The 27,767-nt window shown below is 31.8% G+C and overlaps 2 protein-coding genes across 2 annotated transcripts in view; one reads left to right on the top strand and one right to left on the bottom strand.

Annotated features, from left to right (window-relative positions):
* The window catches only part of nonC (serine/threonine-protein kinase Smg1), a 58,059-nt gene that overhangs the window by 9,060 nt on the left and 21,232 nt on the right, over positions 1-27,767 (bottom strand). Inside the window, exon 7 of the mRNA XM_070650141.1 lies at positions 8,133-8,416. Within this exon, the coding sequence (XP_070506242.1) occupies positions 8,133-8,416 (284 nt within the window). The remainder of the gene's footprint in view (positions 1-8,132; positions 8,417-27,767) is intronic.
* Positions 11,912-23,971, top strand: mAChR-C (muscarinic Acetylcholine Receptor, C-type). The gene is made up of 3 exons (XM_070650418.1): positions 11,912-13,064; positions 18,373-18,664; positions 21,748-23,971. Exons 1-3 carry the CDS (start codon positions 12,616-12,618, stop codon positions 22,924-22,926), a joined length of 1,920 nt encoding a protein of 639 aa, XP_070506519.1. The 5' UTR covers positions 11,912-12,615; the 3' UTR covers positions 22,927-23,971.

Raw genomic sequence — 27,767 nt, 5'->3', positions numbered from 1 at the left:
AAAAGAAGAAGAGACAGAAGCAGGCCATGAGCTATGTCATCTCAATGACTGCTGTGCTCAGCATGAATGAATGTCCTACGCAATTCATTAAAACATAGTTTAAAGGTTATCAGCTAATTTTAGTCATTTAAGATTGCCATCTATTGCATGTTGACCTTCTTTCGTTGGTGCTTTTTGGTCATGGATTGGTGGAGCTTTTGGATTAAAGATAGATTTTGGTATGAAGGAGTTGGGTGATTAGAAACACGTGCTGTATTACGATGCTTTGATGTTGACGAGATTCAATCTCATGCTGTAAATATTTTTCACCACATGTTGAGCAGCATGCTGCATATGTTTTGTGTTTCGATGATTTTTGCTCGAGTGACACATGTGAAGAAGGGTTTGTCGAGGAGTTTTCAAGGGTTCCGTCGAAGTTCTTTTATTAAGACCTAATGGAAGTTGCCGAATTTTGGCGTCTATACTTAGAGTTGGCCGGATTTTTGGGATTCCGGACTCCAAAAAGCGTCTTCAGTGAAATTTACATTTTTAATGGAGGAGCCTCTTCAATGGAGTTCTGCCTAGTATGTCCATACGCTAAATGACATCTTCTTTAATTGTAATTGTAATTTACATACTTATTTCACCATAAAAATACCATATTGACACAATTCTTGGATAAAAGTGGGTGAACTAATTCATTATTTTGATTAGCATCTTGTAAAATTAGGTGGATATTCTGTACAGTGTAGGATGGTATTCTAAATGTTAGGCCTACTTCTTTCTTGTGAAAAGTTAGACGCTATCAACACAGAATAATGGGTGTCAATTAAAGATTAAAGATTCTTGAAAATACCGTTGATTAGAACTTCAAAGTTAATACTTGATTATTAGCCCGAGCAGCACTATGTGAGGTCACTAGGGCACTAGGACGTCGTCGTGATTAGTTGCTTTGCTTCCAGTAGAGATCAGCTGTGATCTGTGGCCAGGTACGTCGTCATAATACCTGTAAGACGTGAAGTTGCATTAACGACACCATGACGGTTGATGTCGATCCATTTTTATGGCGAGAAATGCGGTTCGCTGGACTGTGTATGAAAAAAAAATCGATTCGCTTGATTGTACTGCACGGGCGAACACCTTACAAAATTTCAAGGATACAGAACAGCGTCCTTGATTCAAAAAGCACGTTTTCTTCTTCACAGCAATTTAAGTTCCAAAAAGTCTTACATTTAAAGCATTAAAATGTCAAAAAAATTTAAGACAAACGACATTAAATTCTCAATTAAAAGAAGAATCCTCCCCAACAAAGCAACAAGTTGCCATGTATTTTTACAAGATTCTTCATTCCATGCTTAGTTTTAAAGCTCCCCTGAGGACAGAATTACAGACAATTTTACAAATATCGACATGTAATTCTAAATAGTAAATGAAGTTTATGATGACGCAAAACTTTTTCACATCAAGAGTCATTCATAAGTATGAACTCATTGAGGTTTTACGTAGGTGGACATGAGAAAATAATTTCATTTGATTATCAATAGGAGCAATAAAATTATTGAAATATGAGAAATCGAGAAACTAATTCATTAGTATTTACTTATTATGTGATGATATAAAGCCACAGATTTATTTACTCATTTTCCATTCAGGATTCAGTAAACAAACTCCTCTGTGGCGACATGGGGATATTTGTAGAACTATGATCATTTTCTCTATTGAGCCTTATCTTGACTATTTTTAGTATATTCAATTCAAAATCAATCTAGGATTGGAATTTATTGCGTATTTCAGTTATTTGATTAACTGGATGAGTAAGTGATGGTCAGAGATTGAAGCAAGGCTTGGATTTTGTGTCAAAAAGTCAATTTGAGTTGACTCAATTCCATACCCGAATAGCTGGATTAATGCTAAGACGCGAAGTTGCTCTTATGGCTACACAACCCGGTATATGCCGTGATAGTGCATTTTGAAGCATTTTTAAGCGACTAATGCGGTCTACCACATTGTGCTGCTTGGGATATAAACCAGAGTTGTAAAGCAGGCGCCTGTGAAAGTCAAAAACCGTAAGTTTCCGAAAATTATCAAGAATTTGTACGGTTTTTGTCTGTCACAGTTGCCTGTTTTGCAACTCTGATATAAACTTCGTGGCTTGCTAACTTTACTGCATACCCAATTAGAGATGTCAATTATTTGGGTTTTTAATATTTGTACAAATACCCAAATACCCAAATAGTAAACCCCAAATATTTGTACAAATATTTTTAAAAAAATTTTGGTGCTAAAAGTAGACTAATGGACAATTTCAAGAATAGTTCGTTTAAAAATTGTCTCAAATAACAGTTATTAAATTGTTTCTTCATTGGAAAAGACATTCACCACTTAGTTTAGTTAAAATTAAAAAGTCAATCTTGTAAATATTTTGATTCTTGTACCCATATTTACTGTTGTACCAAAGTTGTACCCACGAGAGGTGTTTAAAATAGACAATGATAGCTGATTCTTGAATTTTTAATACTTCATGAACATTTTTGTCTCATACAGATCAACAAAGCTACCTTTTTGAAGAATTTATCTTATGTTATCTGCATACAGAAATATAATTTTCTACCGGTAGATTGCCTTTAGTGTTTAGGTAATGATATGGCTGAATTTATGCAACTTTAAAATGCTTTCGGTCTAGATTATGCATCAAAAACACTTAAATATTACTTTTATTAAACATAAATGTCTATGCTAACAAATTTAATTGATATAGCTATTTGATTTTATTGATTTTAGGCTTAATATTTCAAAATATTGAGTTCAATTCAAATTGACCAAAAATTTTCACGATACATTTCAACAAAAATTAAAAATTTTATGAAAAATTTTGTTTTGAGTACCTAAATAGTGATGATTTAAAGGAAACCCAAATATATTTGGGTTTACACCCAAATATTTGGGGTACCCCAAATAGTACGAAATACCCCAAATATTTGGGTATTTGGGTATTTGTATTGACATCTCTATACCCAATAGATGCATATTCAGGATGGATGGATGTGAGAAACTAGGAGGGTCAAGCTAGTAAAAGTCTGTTTTAGCAACTTATAAGCTTGCTGAAAACCTTTTTCTTAAAATTTCTGAATACCAGGTCAGCACCACAGTCTTCTTGTCAATTTTAATCATCATGCAGCACAACAATCATCCCAAACAACAATGACTATCATATCATCATTCAAACAACAAAATTTCAAATTTGGAAGAAAACGAGCTCTAGTTTTTCTTGCTGAGTGGAAAATTTTCACTTGTTCATGCTCGAGGGGGTAGTCACAGAAAAGGTCGTTCAGCCATGACATTCAATATTTTTGGAAGATGGGATTGTAAAATTATTTGACACACTTTTCTTAGCTCTAATTTCTTGAGAGCTGTTTGATATTTTCAAGAATGACTTTTGAGCTTTGGAGGCGGTAAGAGATCACGTGGATTGATGGAAAATTCATGGAAAGTAGCTTTTGAGAGCGGCAGGTTTTGCGATTGGTATTAGGATGTCGTGGACAGTAATTAAAGATTTAGGATGCGCAGGGAAGACAAATTTCGACTTTTAGTCTTGGTCTCTAGAACCTTTATAGGTAGCAATTGGTATGCATAGCTTATGAACCACGTAAGCTGTCCACATGCTCGCCACATCCTCACCTAATTTTTAAACATCCCTAAATCATTTAACATGCCGAATCTTTTTCCATTCTCTTCTTATTGTTGTAAAATAAGTTTACAGCTTCATCATAATTACTGTTGCACGTGCCTTTTCAAAAAAGCACCCAAATACAAATTCTTTGGGACATGAATGAAGCATAAAACTTCTTGGGTTGGCGTCTTTGTATGCGAAAAAAATTCTTAACAAGAATTACTAGGAATGTAGATGAAATGTTAATGACGTTAATCTGTTTATTAAGGTGAATAATTAATTTTTAGTACAATAATCCATAACTGTCTCGTTTCTTGACCTTAAAAAATTTTTGTTCATAAATTATTTACTTTTTTTTGGATTATATGGGATAATTATACATAGTCATGCATAATTGTTTGGTATTAACACTGATGATTCTCAGTAATCCTATCGGATAAATTGCCTATTTGATTTAATTGTGGTTGAATAATTGCTTACAATTGGGATTCAAGCCTGAGCAGGACAATGTTGTTGCTATGTCGCAGGGTTCACGATACGACGCTCGAGCCACACAAATGAAGAAGGATCCGATAAACCTTTTTTACTTACACAAAATGGAAGCTGATCAAATTTCAGTCATACGGATGCCAAATGGAGTCAGCTTCCATTTGGTATTATTAAAAGAGGTTTAACGGAGCTTTAAAAGCTTTGTGGCAGTTTCTTCTGCATTTGTGTCGCTTAGGACGTGTGGTTGCTCTAAACGCAGTCTGTCCAAACTGTGTGACGCGACACATTAATGTGAACGAACCGCATTCTGTCGTAGTTTATCACAAAAGTCTGCTGTGACAAAAATTAGGCTGCCTAAAACTGCGCTAGTGCGTCGCTACATCAAATCCAAGTCACATATTTGACGACTAGACATAAGGTTGCTCTGGCAGCTACGTGATGACTGATTTCAACTGATTGTTATTGGAAAAAATTAAATTTTCCGTAAAATTTCCATCAAATTCATCTGAACATTAATTCAGCATTAAAAATTAAAATTCTCAGAACTAGATTACAACACAATTCTCAATAGACATCAAGTCATGTAGGCAAATAAGACGCTCGCAGGTGGTTAACCTTATTTAACAATTCCACAAAAAGCAGCTCACGCGAAACTCACACAAAATAAAAATCGATTTCATCATCAAATCTTATTCTAGAAAAATTTTCATTGAAAATGAAACCTTTTTAGAGAAAAAAGCACGAGGGATGTCTTTAATTCCATGTGAATCTACGCATTACTCTTTTTTTGCATAGCATGTGATCTATGGAAAAACCTTTATATGAATGAAAATACGTAAATGATCTCCAAGCAACATGTCTAACTATTTCATTGACTTTACCATCGCTTCCATCGCAATTCATTAAAGAAATGGAAGTACAACAAAAACAATCAAGATTGAATCCACTTTAAAGCATAAAAATTTACGTTTCTATTATTTTATTGCAGTCAATTTATGCTCTATTTTAATAAAAAATTCAGTCTCCACGTTTCATTAAGTGAATAAATTTTCTCAACTTCCTTTTTGGATCCATACATACATAAGAAAAAAAATATTAAATGAAAAACAACATCGCAATAACCAGCACAGAGAGAGAAAAATGGGTTGAAAATGTTTGTTTACTTGATACAAGATAAGATGCAATGGTCGCTTTTGAAAGATATTGCACATTGAAACGCTCAAGTAATTGAGTCTGAAGGAAATTTTTTTTTTTTTTATAAAAATAATAGAACCGTTCAATTTACAAACAATGAGAGTGAGAATCGTATGAAATATAATCATATTTAAAGGCAGAGTTGTTTGTTGACTTATACTTTGAGTTCAATAGACAGGAATTGGCGATGTCAGAAATTAATTGAAGAAGTTTTTGATTAACACTTATTAAATGTGAGTAAACTTAGCAAGAAACTTAAGTGGTCAAGTTATTCGATATTTGTGTATGCAAAAGCTGGTATTAGTAAGAACCAAGTAAGAACCAAGTAAGAACCAAGTAAGAACCAAGTAAGAACCAAGGAAGAACCTTAAACTATTGAATAATTATGTCATAAGAAGATTTTGAGCTTTAACCCATTTCCTTAAGATTTTCGAGATCGAAACTAAAACTTCCCAACCTAACAGGCCATTCATTGATGGAACTGATATTTGTCGAAACCAACGGCCTGTTTCACTAAAGTGGATTATCCTCGATTTCGGATAATCCACTTCAGTTTTTTAGAAATATCTCCAGCAATTTTAGAGTTGCAATATTTTTGTTTTTAGTTTATAGTAATGTGACTCAGCCGTGACAATTCTATACATTTTGAATTCTGTTGGTTCTCAAGATAAATTATTTATTCAATTTTCCAGTCAAATCTAGTAGATTTACCGGAATCATTGCGATAAATTTGTCAATAATTGAGAACCCAAAATTCCAAATATACGAAAATATAGGTGTAAGTGTACTCTACAAGGATCACATAATATACATTTGAAAACTCTTAAAATGTTGGAAATATTTTCAAAAAATTGAAGTGGATAATCCAAAATCGAGGATAATCCACTTTAGTGAAACAGGCCGCAAGACTTTACAGTTTCGGGATCGAGATTTGTCGAGATTGAGACTTTTAAGAATTCCATTGCTGTCCGAGTCCCGGTTCATGTCTCGGCTTATGCTTTCTCGAAATCCCGGTCCCGATAAATTTTCGGGATTGAGATCGGGATTGAAATTTTTGGGATTCCAGGGATTTTTCGGGATCGGGATATCGTTCCCGATAGCGAGAAAGCATACTTCGGTTTAAAAATTTGTCAAAACTGTTACATCGTGAAACCCCAGCTTTTCTTATAGCTACACTCACGCTTAAGGGTTTACTTGATATATTATAATCCCAGGGCCGTGTTCAGTGGAGGAAGAGAAAATTAGTAATCGGAGTAAAAGCCAGATTTGAAAGAAAAATCTTCAATTTGTTGGGGTTTTCTGAGACAAAAATGCTAACCGCTTTCATCACTTCAAAAACAAAATTTTGGAATTACATACAAAAAATTCGCATCTCCTCCCCTCTTCCCTAAAAATTTTCCGACTAAACCCCCTTTTTGCAGTCATCTTAAAGTCCAGCAAAACAGGAACCGACTGAGGGAGGCCATGGATCACACTTAATATGTACGGCCAGCGAAGTAAGTAAGTAAGACATTTAAATGTAAGATTCGCAACAAGCAACCTCCATAATCCACTTCTAAATCTTAATATCTAAAACTCAGGGACATAAGCTATTCATAATTTAGGTCAGTGGCGATCAGTCTCTGCCATGACAAGAGAAAATAAGCTCTTTAAATAATTTTCTTCTAAACGCCAATTTTCTTTCATTTATCCTCATACCAAATCAGCATCACCTTTTAATAAAAATCTTCAAGATTTCTCCTTCAATCATATGAAAAAAAAAGCATTTCCATTAAAAAGATTCAATCAATTACACCCATGCAAACCCCTACTCTGAGTTTATTTTTTTTCGTCTTTAATTTCCCATTTTCTATAACATTTATGGATGGATTGAGCAAGAGCTATGCTTGCATGCTCATAATTTGTATTAGTGTTTATTTATCAATAAAAAAAAGACAAGACTTGCTTTATTTTTTTATGTTTACACTCAGCATTCATCTCGTCAATGAGAGACACAAAAAAATTACTATGAAGACACCAAAGACAAGTTCTCTCAATTGTGTCGTGTATTGAGATCATTTACCTCGATATAAATACATATCGAGTCCATCCGTTCCCATTTTTCATCAAACAATGGAGATGAAAAGCTGAGAAATGAGACTTTAAGAGCAGTAAAAGTGTAAAATTGTTGTCCTTTGTAGCACACAAAAGAAACAACTGTCCAATATTCCCATGATCAGATTGTCATGTCAAGCATGTAAAGCAGAGGTGGGTGGCTTGTGTGCCAAGGTAGTCTAAAGTCTAGCCAAAAATTTCTTAAAATTGCATGAACCGTATAAAGTGTGAGGTTTTGGTCGAGCCTTACTGTAGCGTCCATATGTCGTACATATTTTGTGGTTATCTCCGTTCAAGGGCAGTCAGCTATAGAGTCAGTTTTAGACGTCAACTGAGAGAAGCCATAGACGACAGCTGATCTCTATGGACAGCGAAGTAAGTAAGTACCTCGCGATTAAGTTGCGCTACGTACAGCACGAAATAGATCAGTGTATTTAACAGGCAAAGAGCATGCTCTGATGGTACATAAATACCACTACGGGCTAAAAGGGACAGATTTGCCTGTAAGGGCGTCTTTCCGACGCTTGTATTTTACCAAGAACCCCTTGCCCACCCCTTAAGCTTTCTCGATATTGGGACCAAAACCGTAAAATCCCAGAAAAGTCCTGTTCCATCCCGCTCCCGTCCTGACTCCCGAAAATCTTTCGAGACCGGGATTTCGACTAAGCATACCACCCCAGATTCTTAAATATCAATCTTCACTCACCTATTTTGTGTCCAATCATTTTTAATCTCCGTAAATCGTATCGCCAATGTATCACGTGTGACTTCACGTTCAAGTAATTTTCTTGCCGCTGATATCTCACCCGCTGCTGAATTTCCCTTATCACCTCCACTTATGTTTGCCAGACCACCCGTTGCATTATTATCCTCACCAATAGCCCAATCTATTAGCGGATCATAAACAAATGCCTCGAGCAATGTCAAAAGTGTCTCTCGTCCACGTTTTAATGATTTCAGCACGTGCTCACAGCATAATCGAAATGAGCCCTTTAAAAAAAATAAGAGAAATAAACAATAAATAAATGAATATGGTTAAGGCAAAGGAGTGCAAAATGTAGATGAGAATAACATAAATTTTCATTAAAACTCAATTTAAAACTTTCTCGTGCTTCTTTCATGTCTTCATTTACTGGCATGTCTTGTACCCTCCCATCCTTATTTTAACTTATTATCCTCAACGTCACATTACAGTTTCCTTTTCTTCTCATGTTATTATTTTTATACATTTTTTTTAAAAAAATATATAAGCGTACATAAATATGATAAAGAAGAAGGCACGCAGGAAAGAGAAGGAAATGCTCCTCATCACATCATGTCCAGAAGGCAGAATGGAAATGCTTTTAAGCTTTCAAAAGCTTTTTTGCATTTGTAAGAAAAAAATGTAAAGGAATAAAGAATTATCTCACATCGTATATATGTACGAAAAAAAAAAACAAAATTTATGTTCATCCTTCTGTATAAAAATACATTCAGATCGAGTAAAAGTACATTGGATTGTAAAGAGCAAGATTTAAGAGCTTAGAAGAATGTGTGAGAAAATAGCGCATATTTTTAAAATGCTCTGGTGCAGTGGTGGGCAACCTTTTAATATTCACGACACACCTTAGTGGTAAGTCTCGACCTAAACTGCACGCGACACACGATTCATGACATTTTCAGACATTTTTAGTGCCGCGGAACACAGGTTGCACACCACTGCTCTACTGCAATGAAACCAAATCTCGAAATCGGCTCGGATTTTGAATAAAATAGTCGATTTGAGTTCAAACTCGACTTTTTTTGCCCTACAGGCAAAAAACATGCTTCCATAATACAGAACTACCATTACTGTACCTAAAAGCAACCTCTTTGCATGTAAGGATATATGAAGTCGACTTCAATCTCAAACCAACTTATCCATACAAAATTCAAACCCATCTTCAACCTCTGACTTGCAACACTGTCCGAGGAACTTAATTCCTTTGCTTAGCTTTGAGTATTCTTTTCTCCTTTTTTTCAATTATTCAATGCATTAAAAGGAATTTAATGATTTTTTGTTGAATGAAATGTTTCAAGAAGATTCTAATTTAAAAATGAATGAAGAAAATAGGAAAGCTCATTGAATTGTACGAAAGTGTCAGACTAACATAGAATAATCAGACTAAGGAGTCGTTCGGTTATAATGACAACAAATGTTGAGAATTTGGGGGGAAAAGGATTGAGAGTTGAAATTAAAAGAGTATAAATGCAGAATAAACAGATTTTTGATTGAAAAGTTGTATGACTAGCTGTAAGGACTACTAATGTCATTGTGACGTGGCATGTCTTCTTTATAACTAGACATGCAATTAATTGAATTATCAAGGGTTCAACAAAGAGTTGCAATTCTGCATTTTCTGCATTTTAGAAGGGCAGGCCTGAAGTGTATGGCTGTACCTTATAGTTCGCCTAAAACATGGCAATTTTGGACGAACTCTCGAATAAACTCTTGTACCTTCGGGAATAGAGCACTAGGAGAGACTAACGCCGCTCCTTCTTGGAATTTCATTGATCATGTGGAATGATTTCACTCAACTTTAGGATGAGCTGTCTGGACAATATCATGTGATAATCACTAAGAGAATATTCATAATGGAACTCAAATTTCCAAAATATATTTTTACAATGAACGTCATAACTGAATAGCACCCAAGAAGATAAGAATCTTAATCAACATTTTCCTGTTACTTATTGAGTTTAGCATGTATATTTAGAAAATAAAGAAGTGAAAGTTTTGCATACAAACTTCATGAGCTTTTTCAATAAAAGCTAAAAGTTTGAAGATTTTCTTGGATTATCCTTGTTAAGTAGTATCAATGATGCATTTTGAGTGCTAAAAAGTAGACTGTATTGTCATTTTGTCAATTTTTTATCAATTCTGGATCTATCAAAAGTGAAAACTCGACTCGACTCGACTTTGAGCTCTGATTAAAAAGGGTCAATTTCAAGTCAATTTGTCAACTCGAAGGTTTCTTAAATCCACAAAGATTCAGATTTGAAATTCAAAATTCTTATAATTTCAAGCTCAGATCTACAGCAACTAAGGTTCAATTCTCATTCAAAACCAGAATTTAATGCAAAATCCTTCAAAGTTCAGTTCCTTAGAAGCAAAATTACATTTCATTAAAGCATCTAAGCTAATCTATGTCTAAAATTTCTTAGAAATCATTGTATTCACCAAGGAATCATCTTATACAGGAAAAATTACGTCGTATACAACATCTCGCATGACTATATAATTTATAAACTTTTAAGAAAATTTCCTTATAAACTGAAAACTAATTACATTCTTCAATCTTATCCTTTAAGACAGCCAATATCACAAACTGAATAAATAATCGCACCCACTCGTCAATAATGATCCATAAAAAAATTACAATGACTCTTTTGTGTTGAAAGTTGATGGAAGTGAACAATTTTCATTAAAAAGGAATTATTGAGTTGTGAAATTCTCGCACATATTTTTCATGTTGATATGATATTAGCAATTGCAATATTCTTTTAACTTTGGAAATTGCATTTCGTATCTGATGATTTTTGAGAATCTTTCGGTTCAGTTCCTCTCATTCTCTCAATTTTTCAATTCAATTTTCTTCTCACAGTAAAGCAAAACATTAGCAACAACAAGTTGTAATTTTCCGTGAGTTCAAAAGATTGTGAGAGAAAATGAGCATCAAAAGTTGATTGAGAGGAACACGAGAGAGAGAGCATAGCAAGTCCTCATGGCATGAACATGCAATATCGGAAAAAAATATAAGATTGTAAAGCAAAAAAAAAAAAGTAGTAAAAAAGAAAATAATACACTATGCCATACCGTTACTCATCGCTCGACAGTCAAACCATACAGGTCGATTTTTAATTAAGTCTAGTCATTATTTTATTCTGTTATCCAATTCTGCCAAGTATTGTATATTCACATAAATAGATAGTTTGTAAAAATTTGAGGAGGAATTGAAAGGAATTATTGTGACAAGCTTCGATTGTGTTGCCAAAAAATTAAGATTGAGTCAAAAGGAAAAATTGTGAAAATTTGTGTGAAAAAGTTAGAAACAGAAAAAAATCATCTGATCAGTTATATTGAGGATATAAATGAATTTATGGACTAAAAATTAAAATTTAAAGTTGAAAAATCAAAAGAAAAATTCTTAAAAAATTGAAAAGATTTTAAAAGAATTTAAAAAATTCTAAAAGAATTTAAGAAAATTTGAAGAATCTTGAAAGAATTTAAAAAAATTTGAAAAATTTTAAAAGAATTTGAAAGCTTTTAAAAGAATTGAAAAAATTCTACAAGAATTAAAAAAAAAATTTGAAAAATTTTAAAAGAATTTGAGAAATTCTTAAAGAATTCAGAAAAGTTTGAAACATTTTAAAAAAGTTTGAAAATTGACAAAAATTATCAAAGATTTCAAATTTAGTGACAAATTAAGAATCTTAGTTGAATAAGCAAACCAAAAGACTCAAAAAAAGACAAAATTTAAAATAATTTCAACAATTTCAAACCAAAAAAATTCAAAACTTCTTCGCCGCAATTCCAAACACAACAAAATCAATAAAAAAACCATCGAATCTCTTAAAGAATCACAAAATCAAGTCTAGAAGATTCAACCACCCCCCGAAAAATTCTCAATAACCACAATAATAAAAAAAGTCAACAAAAAAAAAATTCAAATTTCAAAAGAAGAAAAAATTATGAATCACATCCAACAATCGTTGTAATAACAGAAGGAGAGAATATATGAAAAATATGCAAATTAGATTTGGATTATTGAACTTTTACTAGTTTACATCGCCAACATACAGTCACACACAAAATTATTATTATCATAATAAAAAAAAGAAAAATAGACAAGCTTTAATATCATGTGAAAGCAGGCAAGTGCGATGATAAAAAATTGATTTTCAAGCCAAAAATTATTTCTGTGAGCTGTGAGCTCTGCTTTAAAATATTAGAAAAAACAGTGAGATTAATAAACTTTGTGTTTTGAGTGTAAATAAAGAAATGAATGAATCAAGTAAAAATATTTGAAATGTGCAATGTGCATTAGGAGATGAGATAATCATTAAAAGTGTATACACAAAGTAATCATTTCAGTTCTATTATGAGCTGAAGTTTCATGTGAAATAAAAAAAATCATTTAAAAAACAAAGAAATAAACTTTATATAAACAATGGTCACAAATATAGCAGCATCGTCGCAAGACATAACTGATAATATGTCAACAAGCATAAATGAGGATAATCATACACCGGTTGATGCATTTCATGCCGCACGAGGTCAAGATGAATTTTTAATTTGGGCAATTCTCGATGGTATTCTACTTGTGTTGATATTATGTGGAAATATATTAACAATATTAGCTGTACGATATAGTCGTAGGCTGAGAAGTGTCATCTCAAATCAATTTGTATTATCATTAGCCATTTCGGATATTCTTGTTGGTCTTACATTGCCTTATCATCTTGCATTCTTCCTTAGTACGGAATTAGGCGAAAGTAAACGTTTCTGTTTATTGCGATTCTTTCTTGTGATAATGGCCTGTTGCGTTTCTATATGGAATCTTATTGCTATCGCACTCGATCGATATATAGCAATATGCTATCCATTACATTACAGCAGGTGAGTGTCAAGTGTGCCCAATACAAAAATATAAAAAAAATCCATATTTATCACGTTGGAAATGACACTGTGTCGTGTGTCTTATGGGAAATGGACTCGCTTTTTTTTACCATTCATTTTGTTGGACACGATTTATGAGGCGGTTGAATGGTCATTTTGGCAAGTTTATTGACTACTTACAGATAGTTTTACGTGATATACTATTTTTTTTTTCAAGATTCTTTTTTTTTTACGTCTTGTCTGAGAAATAAAATGGCAGCTCAATAAATAAACTGTCTGGATAGTAATTTCTCACGGCACGGCATGAGACAGTCGTTGCTGGGTATTTTTGAGATGAATTTTTCTGCTTTTTCTCGGAATTTTTTTGAAGGATTGTTTCTCTTTTGACAGAATAAATAGACCCTTTTCGGTCGTCAAACATGTCATTTATTGCGAGTTCCGAAAAGTGGATCAAAAACAATTTTGTAATTAACATAAATTTACATTTTATGCCTATGAAAAATCGGAAGTGGCTGTTTCTATGGGAAATAATTATTAATAATGAACGTTTTTGTTGGATATATTAATAAAAGTGAGTTGTAGTCGCTTAGTGGTGAAATGATATAGTACTTGGGTGGCTAATTATTGTAATATAGACCAAATGGTCATGGGTTCGAGAGTCGGGAGGTGAAAATTTTCAATTGTCCTTTTTTAAGTCATGAGTAGACTCACAGCATACCATTATTCAGACTGTAATGTCATCAAAAGAGTGGTTTTGATCCAACTTTGAATTGTAGGTCTACTGAGTGTAATTGCCTTACACACCCTCACTCGTTAAGCAATTGGTAGCTGCGAAATGACCTAGATCAGCTGAGTTCAGAGCTGACTGTCATCCTAATTGAATTTGCTTTTCAAAATCTTAGTTGACTTCGAATGACTTGAAGTCATGATTTCGATGAATTTAGACGTGAGTCAGACTGCAAGCTTGTAATTTGTCGCTGTCTCGATTACGACAAATCCAGAGACTCAGACCGAAAGGCTTGGTCTCAAAAAATCTTACTTCGACTTCTGTCTGGTTCATGACTTTATATGACAGAATCAATTCACGGCCGAAACCAGAGCTTGAAGTCGACTTGAATTTTGTAAGCAGTTGGGTCGACTTGAGTCAACATTTCCATACAAAATTCGAGTTGACGAACCAAAATACGAGCTTTACAAGCTACTAAACATCTCCTTAATTTGATTTACAACTCAGTTAAAAAGTCTAAAATTTATTTTGGCAAAGCTACCCCATCACTAAGTAATCATCATTCAAATAATTATTATGTCTAATTAATTATTTAACAACAAATTAAATTAAAATGCTTAAAAATTTGATTCAATTTTCTTTTTCAATTTCACAAGCCACAAAAGTATAAAATACCTGCCAACTGTCTGTACTTTGTAGATATAAGTGAATAAGCATTTAATATCGCTTAGGAGACTGCGAAATTTTATGAGAATAAAATAAAATTTTCAGCCAGAAATGAAAAAAAAAAAGCTACAAATTCCAATCTAGATAGGAAAGTAAAATTTTCCCTTCGTTTTTTGTTGCTGACTTGATGAGTCTGGTGGAAAATTTCCCACTAATAAATTTAGACTAAAGTCCGCATAAACCGCAATATTTAATCAAGTTAGAAAAGATTTTCATACTTCAATTTTCATACTCATTGTTGATGCTATTTTTCCGAGAACTTTTCAGACATAAAAAAGAAAATTAATTTCTTACAAATTAATGTTTCCGTTTTTTTTTTTTTATTTCAAAATTGTAATCAACTTTTTTTTTATTCCATAAATTATTTATGCCAATTAACTTGCAACTTTTACTAATTATAACTTCAAAGAATTTTAATTGTCGAAAGAGTTTTTTTTTACTAATTTTAGTGCGACTATGTAGGCATTAATAAGTCATTAATTAACTAATAATTGTTAGTTAACATTTGACATTTAAAACAAATTAAATTTGATTATTTTTGTATGTTTTTCGATGGAATTTTCATGATTAAATGGGAATTAAGTTCTTAAAATGATTATTTAGAGAATTTTGGACTAATTCTTAATTGAAGTATAGAAGAATCAGGATTTAATTAACGTTTTTGACTTTTAACAGACCAAAAACATGCTTTCATGGTTCAATAGTGCCATAATGGTACCTAAAAGCCTCTAAAATCATCCTTATTCTCTGTTAGGCAATCCCACTAAGTCCAAGACTCAACTCCGCAATTCCTATCCACAACTCAATTACCAGAACTCCCACCCAACCCCCAACTCACACCTCAATAACCAAAACTCATACATTAACCTTCATTACAGTTGTTAAGGAACTTTTTGTTTTGTTTGTAATTATTCCTAAATTCATTACAACCCATTACAAAAAAACTAGCAACATGTGATGTTGTCTGCCAAGAACAATATTTTTTGCCCTTTTTTATTTGTATTTCCAAATAATTCAAGGTTGTATACATTAACATCACAGCTATTAATTCTCAAGTTGTATAAAACACATGAGAATATCATTAAAGATGTACAGCATCAGTCTTAAAGACATTATTAATTATTCATGTAAGTGTATCATGAATAATTGCATCTTGAAGTTCAGTGTCAATGAATAGGCATGAGAGGAATGGGTCGAAAACAGCTGGTAGGGCAACATTGGGTCTAGTCATTGATGCTGATTCTGCTACGACTTAGAAATGACCGAAAATCTTCCACAAGACCATCGTGACTCTCGCTCAAGGTTGGATTCAATGAAATCCGACTTCAACTCAGTGTCAAGTCTGCCTAGATCCGGATTTTTAGCAAATTCTACGTCATATGCTGCTCACGACGCCCTAAACGTGAACAAAAAGTATCCAAAAAATGTCGTAATTAATTGATTCTTTTTGGCGTCGGAAAAAAACATGTTCTAAACATGCTTTTACAGACTTTATGTAGTGTGCAACACAAAGGTTATACTTGACTATTAATAATCCGCGTGATTTTTTTATTCCTTAATATGATTATCGCTGTCAATTATTCTGTGTGCTATTCTTAGCGAATTTGAATGTAAAATTCCTTTTTAAAAATACAAATATTGCGGAACCGAACAGAACAAGGTAAAACGTGAGCAAAACATAGAACATATCGTGTCGTGTCATGTGCCAATATCTATAAATTGATGTTCAAGCTTCTTTTAAATAATTTTCGTGACAAAATTGAATAAAGTTTTCTTTATAATTAAGCAATCAGTAGAAAGTAGAAGGATGTAATAAACAAATGGCAGGTGTTTCTATTGAAAAAATATGTTATGTAGATACCATTAACAATTCAATTTTATGTATACACATATTCACATGAATGGAGTGGAAAATTCTATGGAAATATATTATTTTTGTGGGTCTTTATTTTGAAGACGATGTGGAAAAAAATTGAGCGGGTTTCATTGTTACGCATTTTTAAAAATAATTGGGGAATTGTGTAAAAATAGCTACTGTAATTGAAGGTTATAAGACATGCCAAAAATAATGTTCAGCATATTCAAAAATATCAAATTATCACATACAGTCTATAATAAATAATTAACCTTATCTCTTGGACAATATAAATACTTTTTATCGACAATCTACAGGATATAAAGTATAAACATAGAAATTTGTGAAGATAAGATCTTGAGCTAGTAATTAAATCTCATAATGGAACTATTAAGGTTGAAGAAAATTTCAATTAATTTTTCGATTTAAATATTCATCTAGTCCAGTGTTTCTAGAATTGTAAGGAGTTTAGGAGCAGGCAAATATTGATTTGTTGTGTAAGCAACATTATTGAAAAGTTTGTAGGAGCTTATTGGAAGAATAAGTTAAAGAGAATTAAAAACATTGTGTACTAAAACCTACTATTAAACCTTTTGAATTGAAATTTTCAACAATGGACTTATTTATTGTTTTAATTTTTAATGAGATTGAAATTGGAAGAAGATGATTTGATTTTGAATTTAAATCTAATTCTAACATTGAATAGGCAAGGCTAGAAAGGAGTTTTTAAGGATTTTTGAACCATAAAATTGACTTCTTTTTATTGAATTACTTCCAAAGCTTGAGTCAAATTTTATATAAAGTCAAAGTCAATTTGAATCGACTTTTTCATATAAAATTCTAGTCAAGTTTAAGAGTTCCGGCTATTTCTTCATTGCCTTCTCAATTATGACGCTTGCCAAATCAAACTGATCTATTTTACAGAATAATTGAGAGATTCTGGATGAAAAGTCATATCTACAATAAAGTATATTGTTCCAAATTAAACAAGATTTGAAAGCACTTTGGTTGCTTAATAGGACAAAAGTATGTTTGTAGTTCAAAACGGAACTTCATTTATCCATAATCTCTCAATTGTATAGTTATAAACTTTTTAAGTTCTTGTCAATATTCTTAATATTTTGAATTTTTTGAAACGAATTCAAAAATCAAAAGATTTTGAAAGAATTGTTCGGAGCCAGAATCGAACCAATGACTTCTTGGTTACTTGTCCAGCACTCTAATAACTAGACCGCCGATACAAATTTAATTGTATGACAATTTTTCAATTTAAATGACAAAAATTCATTTTTAATTTAAATGATGAAAATTCAAGAATTTGAATTAAATTTGAATTTTTGAACTTTGAATGATTCAATAGTGTGTCGCAAAGCATAGACAGATCAACACTAACTTCATGTACACCAAAAAATCAATTTAATCAAGCCAATCTATTAATTTCAATCTACTATTTCTTCCAAAACTATTTCCATTGATATTTCAATCAAAAATATAAGTTCAAAAACCTACTAAACTGATCACGCAATCGTTTTTTTATGTTCGAAAAAAAGAGATAAAATGAAAATATTTCGGAAAAATGATTCACATAATAAAGTGGGATAGGTGGAAGTAATGAAAAGAAGAAGAACATTTCAAGTACACATAAGTGTATACAATTTCGTATTTATAATGATTCTTCTTCTATTGATTTTTTCAATTTTCATTTTCACTCATTTTCTTCACACAATTTTATATATTTTTGCGCAAACTATAGTTGTTGTACATATCAATTCTTTACTAATGATGATGCAGTAAAAAGTGGGCAACTTTGTGTGATGAATATGACGACATGAGAAGCAATAATGTAATAATTTTTTTATAACATACTCATCATTTTATTGCAAAATGAATAAAAAAAAAGCGAGTTTTTATGACATATTCGTGCATTGATTCTCATCTATAATACATGTCAATATAACATCCTTTCTTTCTTTTTCTTCCTTTTTATCGTTCTCCCACAGATACATGACACGTAAAATTGCTTTATGTTTAATGGCCAGCGGATGGGTGGTCGGCTTTGTTATTGCTGCCATTCCATTAATATGGAACAAGTGGGATAATAACCTCGAGTGTGAATTCGATCAAATTTTTTATCCATGGTATATGGTTGGAGTTATAACACCTGTTTTTTCAATGGTATGGTTCTGCATGTTCTTCGTGTATTGTAGAATATGGCGTGAGGCATCCAAACAGGTTAAACAGTTACGTGTTACAGGACAACAAGAAGGTACATCGGATTGGAAATCAGTTCAGGTAAGAGATGAGATTCTTTTTTTATGTTTGAGTATTTTTGGGGAGGAATTGTTCATGAATGATCGAAAAAAGCACATGACGTAGAAAGGTTTGAACGTAGTGTCATTGGATTTTGATGGATCTAACTCGCAGTCGGGGTCACGCCAGCTGGTTTATGCAGATTTCGAGCGAGACTACAAGAGAATTCTCGGTCAAAGGAGCCCTCAGCCTAATTAGACACGTGCTGATTCCCGAGATAGGGAAATCTTGATCTTGGTCTCAACAATCCTTAGCAACTAACGTCACCTTGACTTGTTGACACTTTTTTCCTCGCTTTTTACCCCATGTGCTTTTCACGGATATCTAACATTTTCAACAAGATGTACTACACACCATTAATGTTTAATGGAACAAAGGATAGTAACACTAAAGTACATAAAAACTCAAAATTTCTGACAAAAATCATTCATGAACGACAACAAAGTGAATTTTGAGGATAAAGGAACTGAAATCTAACAAATTTTCCATCAAAATATGCTTCGATGTATTAAACGGAAACGACTAAAAAGTCATAATACAAAGCGAATAAGAAGAGATACAGCATACATATTTAAAGAGAATAAGCATACAAGCAAAAAGGAGTTTTGAAAGGAATCATTCGAAAATTTCATGAAAAATTCATGACTTTTTTTTTGTTACTTCAAGGCAAAAACATTTTTCATTGAAAATATGCTGTGTGATAAATTTTGTAAATGTTTTCTAATATATTTTCCATTCCTATCAAAACAAAGGATGAATTCCTCAAAAATTTTGAATAAGATATTTTCAGATCAAATATTTTAGGATTGCCCGGGCGGCACATAGTGATCTATAGAACACTTGTATGTTGCCGTATTAATGGTTAGACGTGAAGGAAGGATTCCTAATACCGAGACCGAGATCACGACGTTTTGGATGATCTCGGTCTTCGGAATTCGTCTTGACTGAGACTTTGGGAAACCCTAATTAGAAGTTACCCCGACGGCTCCGTGACGGCTGATTCCGACCCATTTTATAGCCAAAAAATGAGACTATGCCGCTCGGTTTACGAACTGTTTTATCTCAGTTATAAGGAATTATATTTGAATTGACTTGTTACTTGATACGAATGTGAAATTAAGAAAATGAATTTCGGATTCGATTGAAAATTGTATGAAGAAAAGATTTTCCATACAATAAAGTTATCTTGTGAAAATTATTTCTACGACTTCATTAAACTTAATTCAAACTGAGTTAATTTTTTTTGTTTGGATTCACTTCCTTGAACTTAATTCATATTACCTGAATAATTATTGTGCTTAACTACAGCAATATTTATGAATTTATCAGGAAAATTAATTTTCTCGATTCGAAAAAGAAGAAAATTATTGCGAAATGCTAAAAGTTCATCATTAAAATTCATGCATAAATCCATTTTTTGTCGCACACAAAGACTGACAGCACTTTTGGCAAAATAAATATTTTCAATATTGTGCGATTGAGTTATAAAAACCTTGACAAAAAAATTCACCAAAAATCCATTACAAAATGCGAAAATATTCTTCGTACTTTTGCAAACTAATTTGTTTTAGGGTAAGACGCTGGATTATTGTGATTTTTAATTAATTTTGCAATTATTTGACGAATCCAAAAATTGCAATGTAAAGACTTTTGAATTGAAAAATTGTAAAAAAATCTCAAATCTAAAGAATTTTGAATGAAAATATTTCAAAAATCACTACTTTTGAGATTCTTGACAAAATTTGATTTAAAAACTTTTGAAAATCGGATTTTTTTGGATTTTTGATTTGAAAAATCTTTCAAAACTTGCATCTTTTAATTTTTAGGATTGAAAATTTGTTAAAAGTCTCAAATTTAAAGATTTTTGATTTGATAAATTAAAGAAATTTCAATTTTCAAAATTGAAGAAATTTCAATTTTCAAGAATTTTGACAATTTTAGATTTTAAAACTTTTAAAAATCTTCAATTTTTAAAATTTTGGATTTAAAAATAATTCCAAAAAATCGTAATTTCCACAACAGTTTCTAACCTTTGAAAACATTCATATTATTATAAAAAGTATGAATAGGCAAAGGTACATGAATATTATCTATTATGTGACATTATCATAAATTTACTTTTCTAACCTTGTGAATGAAATCGAAAAAAACAAAACAAAAAAATTGAACAAACATTTTGATGTCTATAAATAACGTGACTGTAATTTTGCATTAGATTCTTCCAAGAATGCAAATTGACCCTCATTACTCGAGGGGTGAAATTATTTGGTTTTGAAAAGTTTAAAAAAGTTACTTTTTATGAGTTGTCTGTAGTAAAATGTTGTTTTGCCTTGAGGAATTTCAAATTCTTTGAATTTTAAATTGAAGAAATTCCTTCAAAATTCATAAATATTTAAATGTCTACAAAACTTAATTGAAATATCAAAAATTACGAAAAACCAAACTTTACAAGTAATTTAAAATTGTTGAAATGCCTCATTCCATCCACAAAAAAAGTTTTGACAAGTCTCACGATTTACATTACGTATCGTAGTAAATTAAGGATTACAATTTGTTTTCTTCGAATTACATTGTCACAATATTTAAGTTTAAAAATCCAACAAAGATGATTAATGATCACAAACATGACAGGATGAATTTTGACATTCACGTGGCTCGGTATGGAATTTAATTATGCTTAATATGTCTCGTTCAAGGACTGACTACAGCCACAAGATAATTTTCAATAACATTTTCTTTTTCAAGAACATAAAAAAAGATGTAAAAGGTGAAACTTTTTATTACGTTGGGCTTCCTGTACAGCATGTACAGCTTCCTTTCATCTTTCTCAATAATTTGATATTTATATATATGCAAGTATAACAAAAATTTCATATCTGATATTTTATGTATGTAGTATTTCTTCATATTCGTCTACAGACTTCCTTTATCCATTCAACAGCTCAACACGCAAATGAAAGTTATTCACGATTTATCCAATCAATGTGATGATTGAATAATAAATACTCAATTTAATTTAATTCTTATATTTCATTCAATCCTCTCTCTTTTTGTGAAATTCACAGATGGTGCTATTGATCCTCGGCTGTTTCACAATATGTTGGCTGCCATACTTTATTGTCGCATGTTTACAAATTTATGATATCACAACGAGTAGTTCAGTTGTTGCATATATGGCTGCATTTACACTTGCTATGTCAAATTCAGCAATGAATCCGCTCATTTATGCATGGAAAAATTCAAATTTTCGTCATGCATTTACAAATTTATTAAAATGTAAAAGTCCCGATACACTCGAACCAAGTCAAAGTATGCGCTCAAATTTACATAGAAAAAGTTCATCAGCACAACATCAAGACACGCTATCTGGTGCTTTTCCTAATTACTCAACGCCACCATTTATGAAAAAAATTGAACCAATTACAGCTATGGGAATTACATTTGAGGAAGATGAGGATAAAATATCAACGTACGAGTCACCAACGGTAACCGTAATATCACCAACAACAAATATAATGACCACAAAGCAAAAACAATTATCAACAACAAATCCAGCATCCGTAACAATTAAAATTGAATCGGATACGACAAAAAATTCAATTATTATTTCAACAACTACACTACCGCAACAGGATTATCCACATCTTGATGATACTGACTCATGTACATCAAATGATGATAATAAAAGAATTTCATTAGAACAGAATCATGTAATTGGAATTGACAATGGTATGACAATGAGATCAACAACGGGAAATTTAATTGTAAATAAATTGATTGAAAACTATGGATATGACACAAAGGACTATGATGATTGTCATATTAATAAATTCAGTGAGAATTTCCTCAATGTTAATGACAGTTCATTAAGAATGAATGAAAGCTCAAAACGTAAATCTAAATCAGCCAATAGTATTTTAGTCACAAAACATCCAAATAAAAGTAATAGTCATGGATCAATATATGATAATAGTCTTATTAAATATAATAATGATAATAATTTAAAAAAATGTAATGAAATTAATAATATTCAATCATCAAATGGTAATATAGTCAGTCCAAATATCATCAACAGTAATAATAATATTAATAATATTAATAAGAATCATAATCTACTTCCAACATTTCATTTTGGTAAGAAATATATATCGAAAAGTTTTAATAGTGCTGTTGAGGGACTTGATAAATGTAATAGCTCAGAGAAAATTCATCGTAAAAGCTCTGAGCTACATTTTCCAGTATAAATCAGTCATGCAGTATTAAAAATGATTTACTCCTTACTTTTATCAGATAGAGAGATAGAGTGTTTGTCAGTGGATGATTGAGGTTATGGGCTCAATACATGAGGATGATTGAGGATATTTTATTGGGAAATTGTGAATATGTAGCCTAACAGACAAGGGGCTTGATCATGAATAATGATCAATTTGATGTATTTAGCGTATAGATTGTCTCTACTGCTGGTACAATGATATATTAGTGATTGGAGATGATTTTGTTTACGAAATTTTGAGAATATGAATTGAACTGGGTACATTGCAGGGTACATCAGGTATTAAGACGCACTCGTGTCCTTGCGATGTGTAGAGCATTCAAATGGTTTGCATCTGAAGGTCCAAAGGGTGTGGTACAGTAAATTACTACTCACAGTATCACCAGCCCTAGGCTGAACCCTTTAACCATTAACAAATAGTCATAAAATTGAGAATTTTATATTGATTGTGCTCATATAATAAAGTATGCTCATTGTCTGTTCAGGATGCATGCCTGCAAAAATCCATCTCAAATTTCATATTTCAAACATAAATTTTTAATAGAATAATGAGCAATTCGTAGTATTTTCCTTAAAAATAGTCGAGTTTGTCGAGAAAAAAATTGCCAAAAAAATTCAGATTTCTTTTAAATAAAATTATTAAATTATTAAATAACGCAGAAAGGTTTAATGTTATGTATACATCAGAGAAATTTGATATTTTTTTGCTTTTGTCGAGAGGAAATATTAAGAGATTACCAAAGATTATGGCCCAAAGGAGGAAAGTCAATTAAAAGACAAGAGAGATTGTAGAATTTTTTTGGAGATGTTTTATGACTTAAGACAGTAAATAAGAAAATTTGTTGTCCTCGACAATAACAGCCGTCGGTGAATAAAATATTGTGATTTGGATGAATCTGAATAATGCCATTTGTAATTTCAAATTCTTGGAAAATGAAGGGAAATTAGAATAATGAAAAATCCAGATTTTTCTGGATTCAGAGGTAAAACTGGCAATTTTCTTATATTTAAATCCTGTCAAGTTCCTCTAAAGATTCAAAATCAAAATTTTAAGTTTTCCATCAAAAAAATCTCAAAAAATTCAAAACAAAATCAAATTTCTCAACTTAAACTCTTAAAAATCCTCAAACAAATTGTATTATAGCTCATAATTCAATCAAATCATCACAATAACTCTATTCTGTTTCAAAAAAACTTGTTCAATTAGCTTTACTGTGCTGTACATAACAACAAAATAAGAAATTGATATAAATATAGAAAATAATAATTATAAAATATATTTTTTAATGTGTAAGTAGATTCAAATCCGAATGAAAAAAATGAGAGAAATATGAAGAAGAATTTTAAAAAAGATTTTTTTAGCGAAAAATATAAAAAAAGTATTAAGTCTGTGATGGATGAAAAACATTTCACGAAGATGATAGAAGTATATAAATATATATTAATATATGAAGATAAAGAAGAATAAATCTGATTTTATTTATTTTAAATCTTATGAAAATTAATATTTTAGTAATAAAAGAAATAAAGAAAAATGAAGAAAGGAAGAATGTTGATGTAATGTAGATGAACAAAAAAAAAAGAATTTTGTCTTCTTATTGCGCTACCTTCATTTTTTTTACAGATTATCTTTTGGCTTCGTTGTTCAAGACTTGTGTTATTTCTTGTGGATTTTCATCAAAATTTAAGGATATTTTTACGATAAGATTTATTTGAAAATTTTCAGATGGAAAACGACAGAATTTGTGACAGAGTGGCACTCATGATTATCACCATGCGTTAGCTAAAGAGCATCACAATATCATCCCCGAACGTACAACTCAACATTATATCCAATTAACAACTGAACCTTCGGTCGACTAATCAGATTTTCTCAAAAATGTTAGATAAAGTTTGTCATTAGTCGACCGTAAATCTAGTTTTCCTTAGTAGCTCTCTGTCTATTCGCTGATCTTAATTACAGCGTAAGCTGAGAGCATGCTTAACTTGTATATTTTAGTATAGCCAACTCTTTAAAGCAAACAATTTGCCTGCTAGGATACTGACTAGACATTCTGTTCAGTTGTCCACTTAGATCTGTATTAACGAATTAAGACCTTAAGTTGCCATGACTGTATCGTGACGGCTGATGTCGACCCCTTTCTGAGCCAACTACTGCATTAAGCATTTTTCAATAAAATTCTTAACCCGAAGAGCAAAAGTCGGTAAATCGATACAAAATCCAAATCCAGGTCTGCATGACTCTGACTGCCGGATTCATTTTAAATCAGACAATGTAGCAGAATCACGCCGGTTAGTCGACTTGACTGTGATTTAATGCTGGATTCAGCTTTAAACCTACACCCTGCAAGAACCTTGCCTACATGGTGCCGAATTATTGATCAATTAACCGATTTGTGCATATTCAGAAGGTACTTTGATGTTCAGAAGGTACATGTCTAGTTTAGAAACAGAAATTCACAAAATTGTCACAACCTCACCACACCCCCAGCTACACATCTGCCCAACGTAAAACAAACATTGCATTATCGTGTTACAGAAGCCTGCTTTTTATATTAAATTCTCGTAAATTCAATTACAATTTAGGAAACTTTTTTTGAGGCACAATTCTGTCAGCCCAAATAATGCAGCAAATTTTTTTTTCAAAAAATTATCTATTTTTAGGTGATTAAGAATTTGTTAAACAATTCCTTTTTATGGATTAAAATTTTAATTGAAATTTTAGGTTGTATTTTTCATCATAAATTCTTCATTTATAATTAGTAACTAGCTTGAAATTTAGCATAAAAATGTTCTTCTCGTGGTTATAAATCCTATTAAAAAACGACCACACTCAAGGACAAAGCACGACAGAAATTTTCCAGTTTTTAAATAGTTGAATAAAAACTAAAAAATGTTTTTTGAGAAAAATCTCTAATGATGAAAGGTTTAAAGCAGTTAGGGACAACCTGTGTGACGCGACACATTAGTGTGATAGCAACAATTTTCGGAAATACGGTTTCAGTCGAGCCTCACCACCAAGATGTGCCACCAAAAACAAAAGGTTCCCCACCCCTGCATTAAAGGTTGTTCAGATATTTATTAGGAAAAATTGCGCATTATTAAAAAATAAATAAAAGAAAAAATTAATTTTTTTAAATAAATTGCACCCACAAAATGTGACACAGAAAAGGTTTCAACCTTAATTAAAAGCTTTTAATGTCTTGGAAAATATTTAGTAAATTGCAAAATCAAATGTGAAACCATAAATCATTCATCTAGATACCGAAAAAGTCCAAAACAAATAAATATAAGTACATGAGTAAATAATGTAACACTTCATGTTGATACAGTGGTGGGCAACATTATTTGTGACATGGTACATCTTGGTGGAAAGCTATGCCCGAAGCGGCAAATGGTTTAAAGGATTTTCAAACATTTTTGGCGACACACAGGTGTGGCGCGGCACACATGTTGCTCACCACTGTGTCGCTGCATAAAATTGCCCACCACTGTGCCGCAACGCACAGGTTACCCACCACTGTATTATGCAAACAAAATTTTCCAAGTATTAAGACCCAGAACATACACATGATGATACTTTGAAGCTTTACACAAATTTAAAAAAGGTTTTTCAGAAAAAATTTTTGTATCCATATAAAAAAGTAAGTCAAAAATGATCCGAAAAGCCACAAGAGACTCAAATTCTTGTGTGGAATAATATGTGCACGTGTTTTAGTTCCTTCTGGCTATTAAACGTCCCTTTTTTGTTGAGGATTTCCCAATCACATATAACAGAAGTACGTAAAACTTTCCATGCAATCAATGAGCAATGAAGCTAATTTAAAAATAATTAGTTTTATGTTACAATTGAATGGAACCCGCATAAAGCCACTCATACTCATATATGTGCATTGAAGGGGGTTGGCAACTTTTGTGATGAAGTTTATCACTAATTTGCTCAGTTTTGTCGCAAAGTTGCTCACTTTTGTCAAAAGTTTGCTCACTTCTGTCACAAATTTGCTCACTTTTAACACAAATTTGCTCACTTTTGTCACATTTTTGCTCACTTTTGATACCAAGTTGCTCACTTTTGTCACAAAGTTGCTCTGTTTTGTCACAGATTTGCTCATTTTTGTCATAAAGTTGCTCACTTTTGTCACAAAGTTGCTCAATTTTGTCACATTTATGACTCCTTTGCAACATCACTCCTATGTCACATTGTCACCTAAGTTGCTCACCCCCTCCGATGCACATGTGACATGACAATAGATTGAAATGTAAAATGATATCGATTTATTCTCATTAATGCTTTTTTTTGTTAAGTTAATTGACCTATTTTTATACATTTATGTCGCATATGTGGAAAGTGCTATACATACGGGATATGAATTTAAAGCGAGGAGTTGGGAAAATTGAGGAATTTTTAATTTTTAATTATTTTATGTGCTTTTTTTTAATGCGGCTTTTTGTTGGAATTTAAATAATTTTTGTGAGCAACAGGTGATTCATGAGTTTATTTTTTTGGGTTAGTAACTGTTGGATATTTACAAGACTTGTTGCTACCTGTTGTTTTTAAGGATTGCATGACTTTCCAAAATGTCATTTAGAATTGAAACCCAAAAAAGCCCAGCCAATAATCCCTTTAAAGTTGTATCCATAGATATTATTTGTGTAAATACGGAAGCAGTCAGCTATTGAGAGTAAAGGTCGAATAATAAACAATATTTATTTATTTTTTTCAGCACATGACAATAGACTCTATCGGAAGTTTTCCCTCATGGCAGCATTGATACATGAGAAGCAAGAAAAAAGCATTAAACTATTTTAATG

This window comes from Chironomus tepperi, unplaced genomic scaffold, assembly GCF_022539635.2.
Source record: "Chironomus tepperi strain 1889 unplaced genomic scaffold, CSIRO-AGI_Ctep_v1 contig_445, whole genome shotgun sequence".
NCBI lineage: Eukaryota > Metazoa > Arthropoda > Insecta > Diptera > Chironomidae > Chironomus > Chironomus tepperi.
This window is presented reverse-complemented; position numbering and strand designations above follow the sequence as displayed.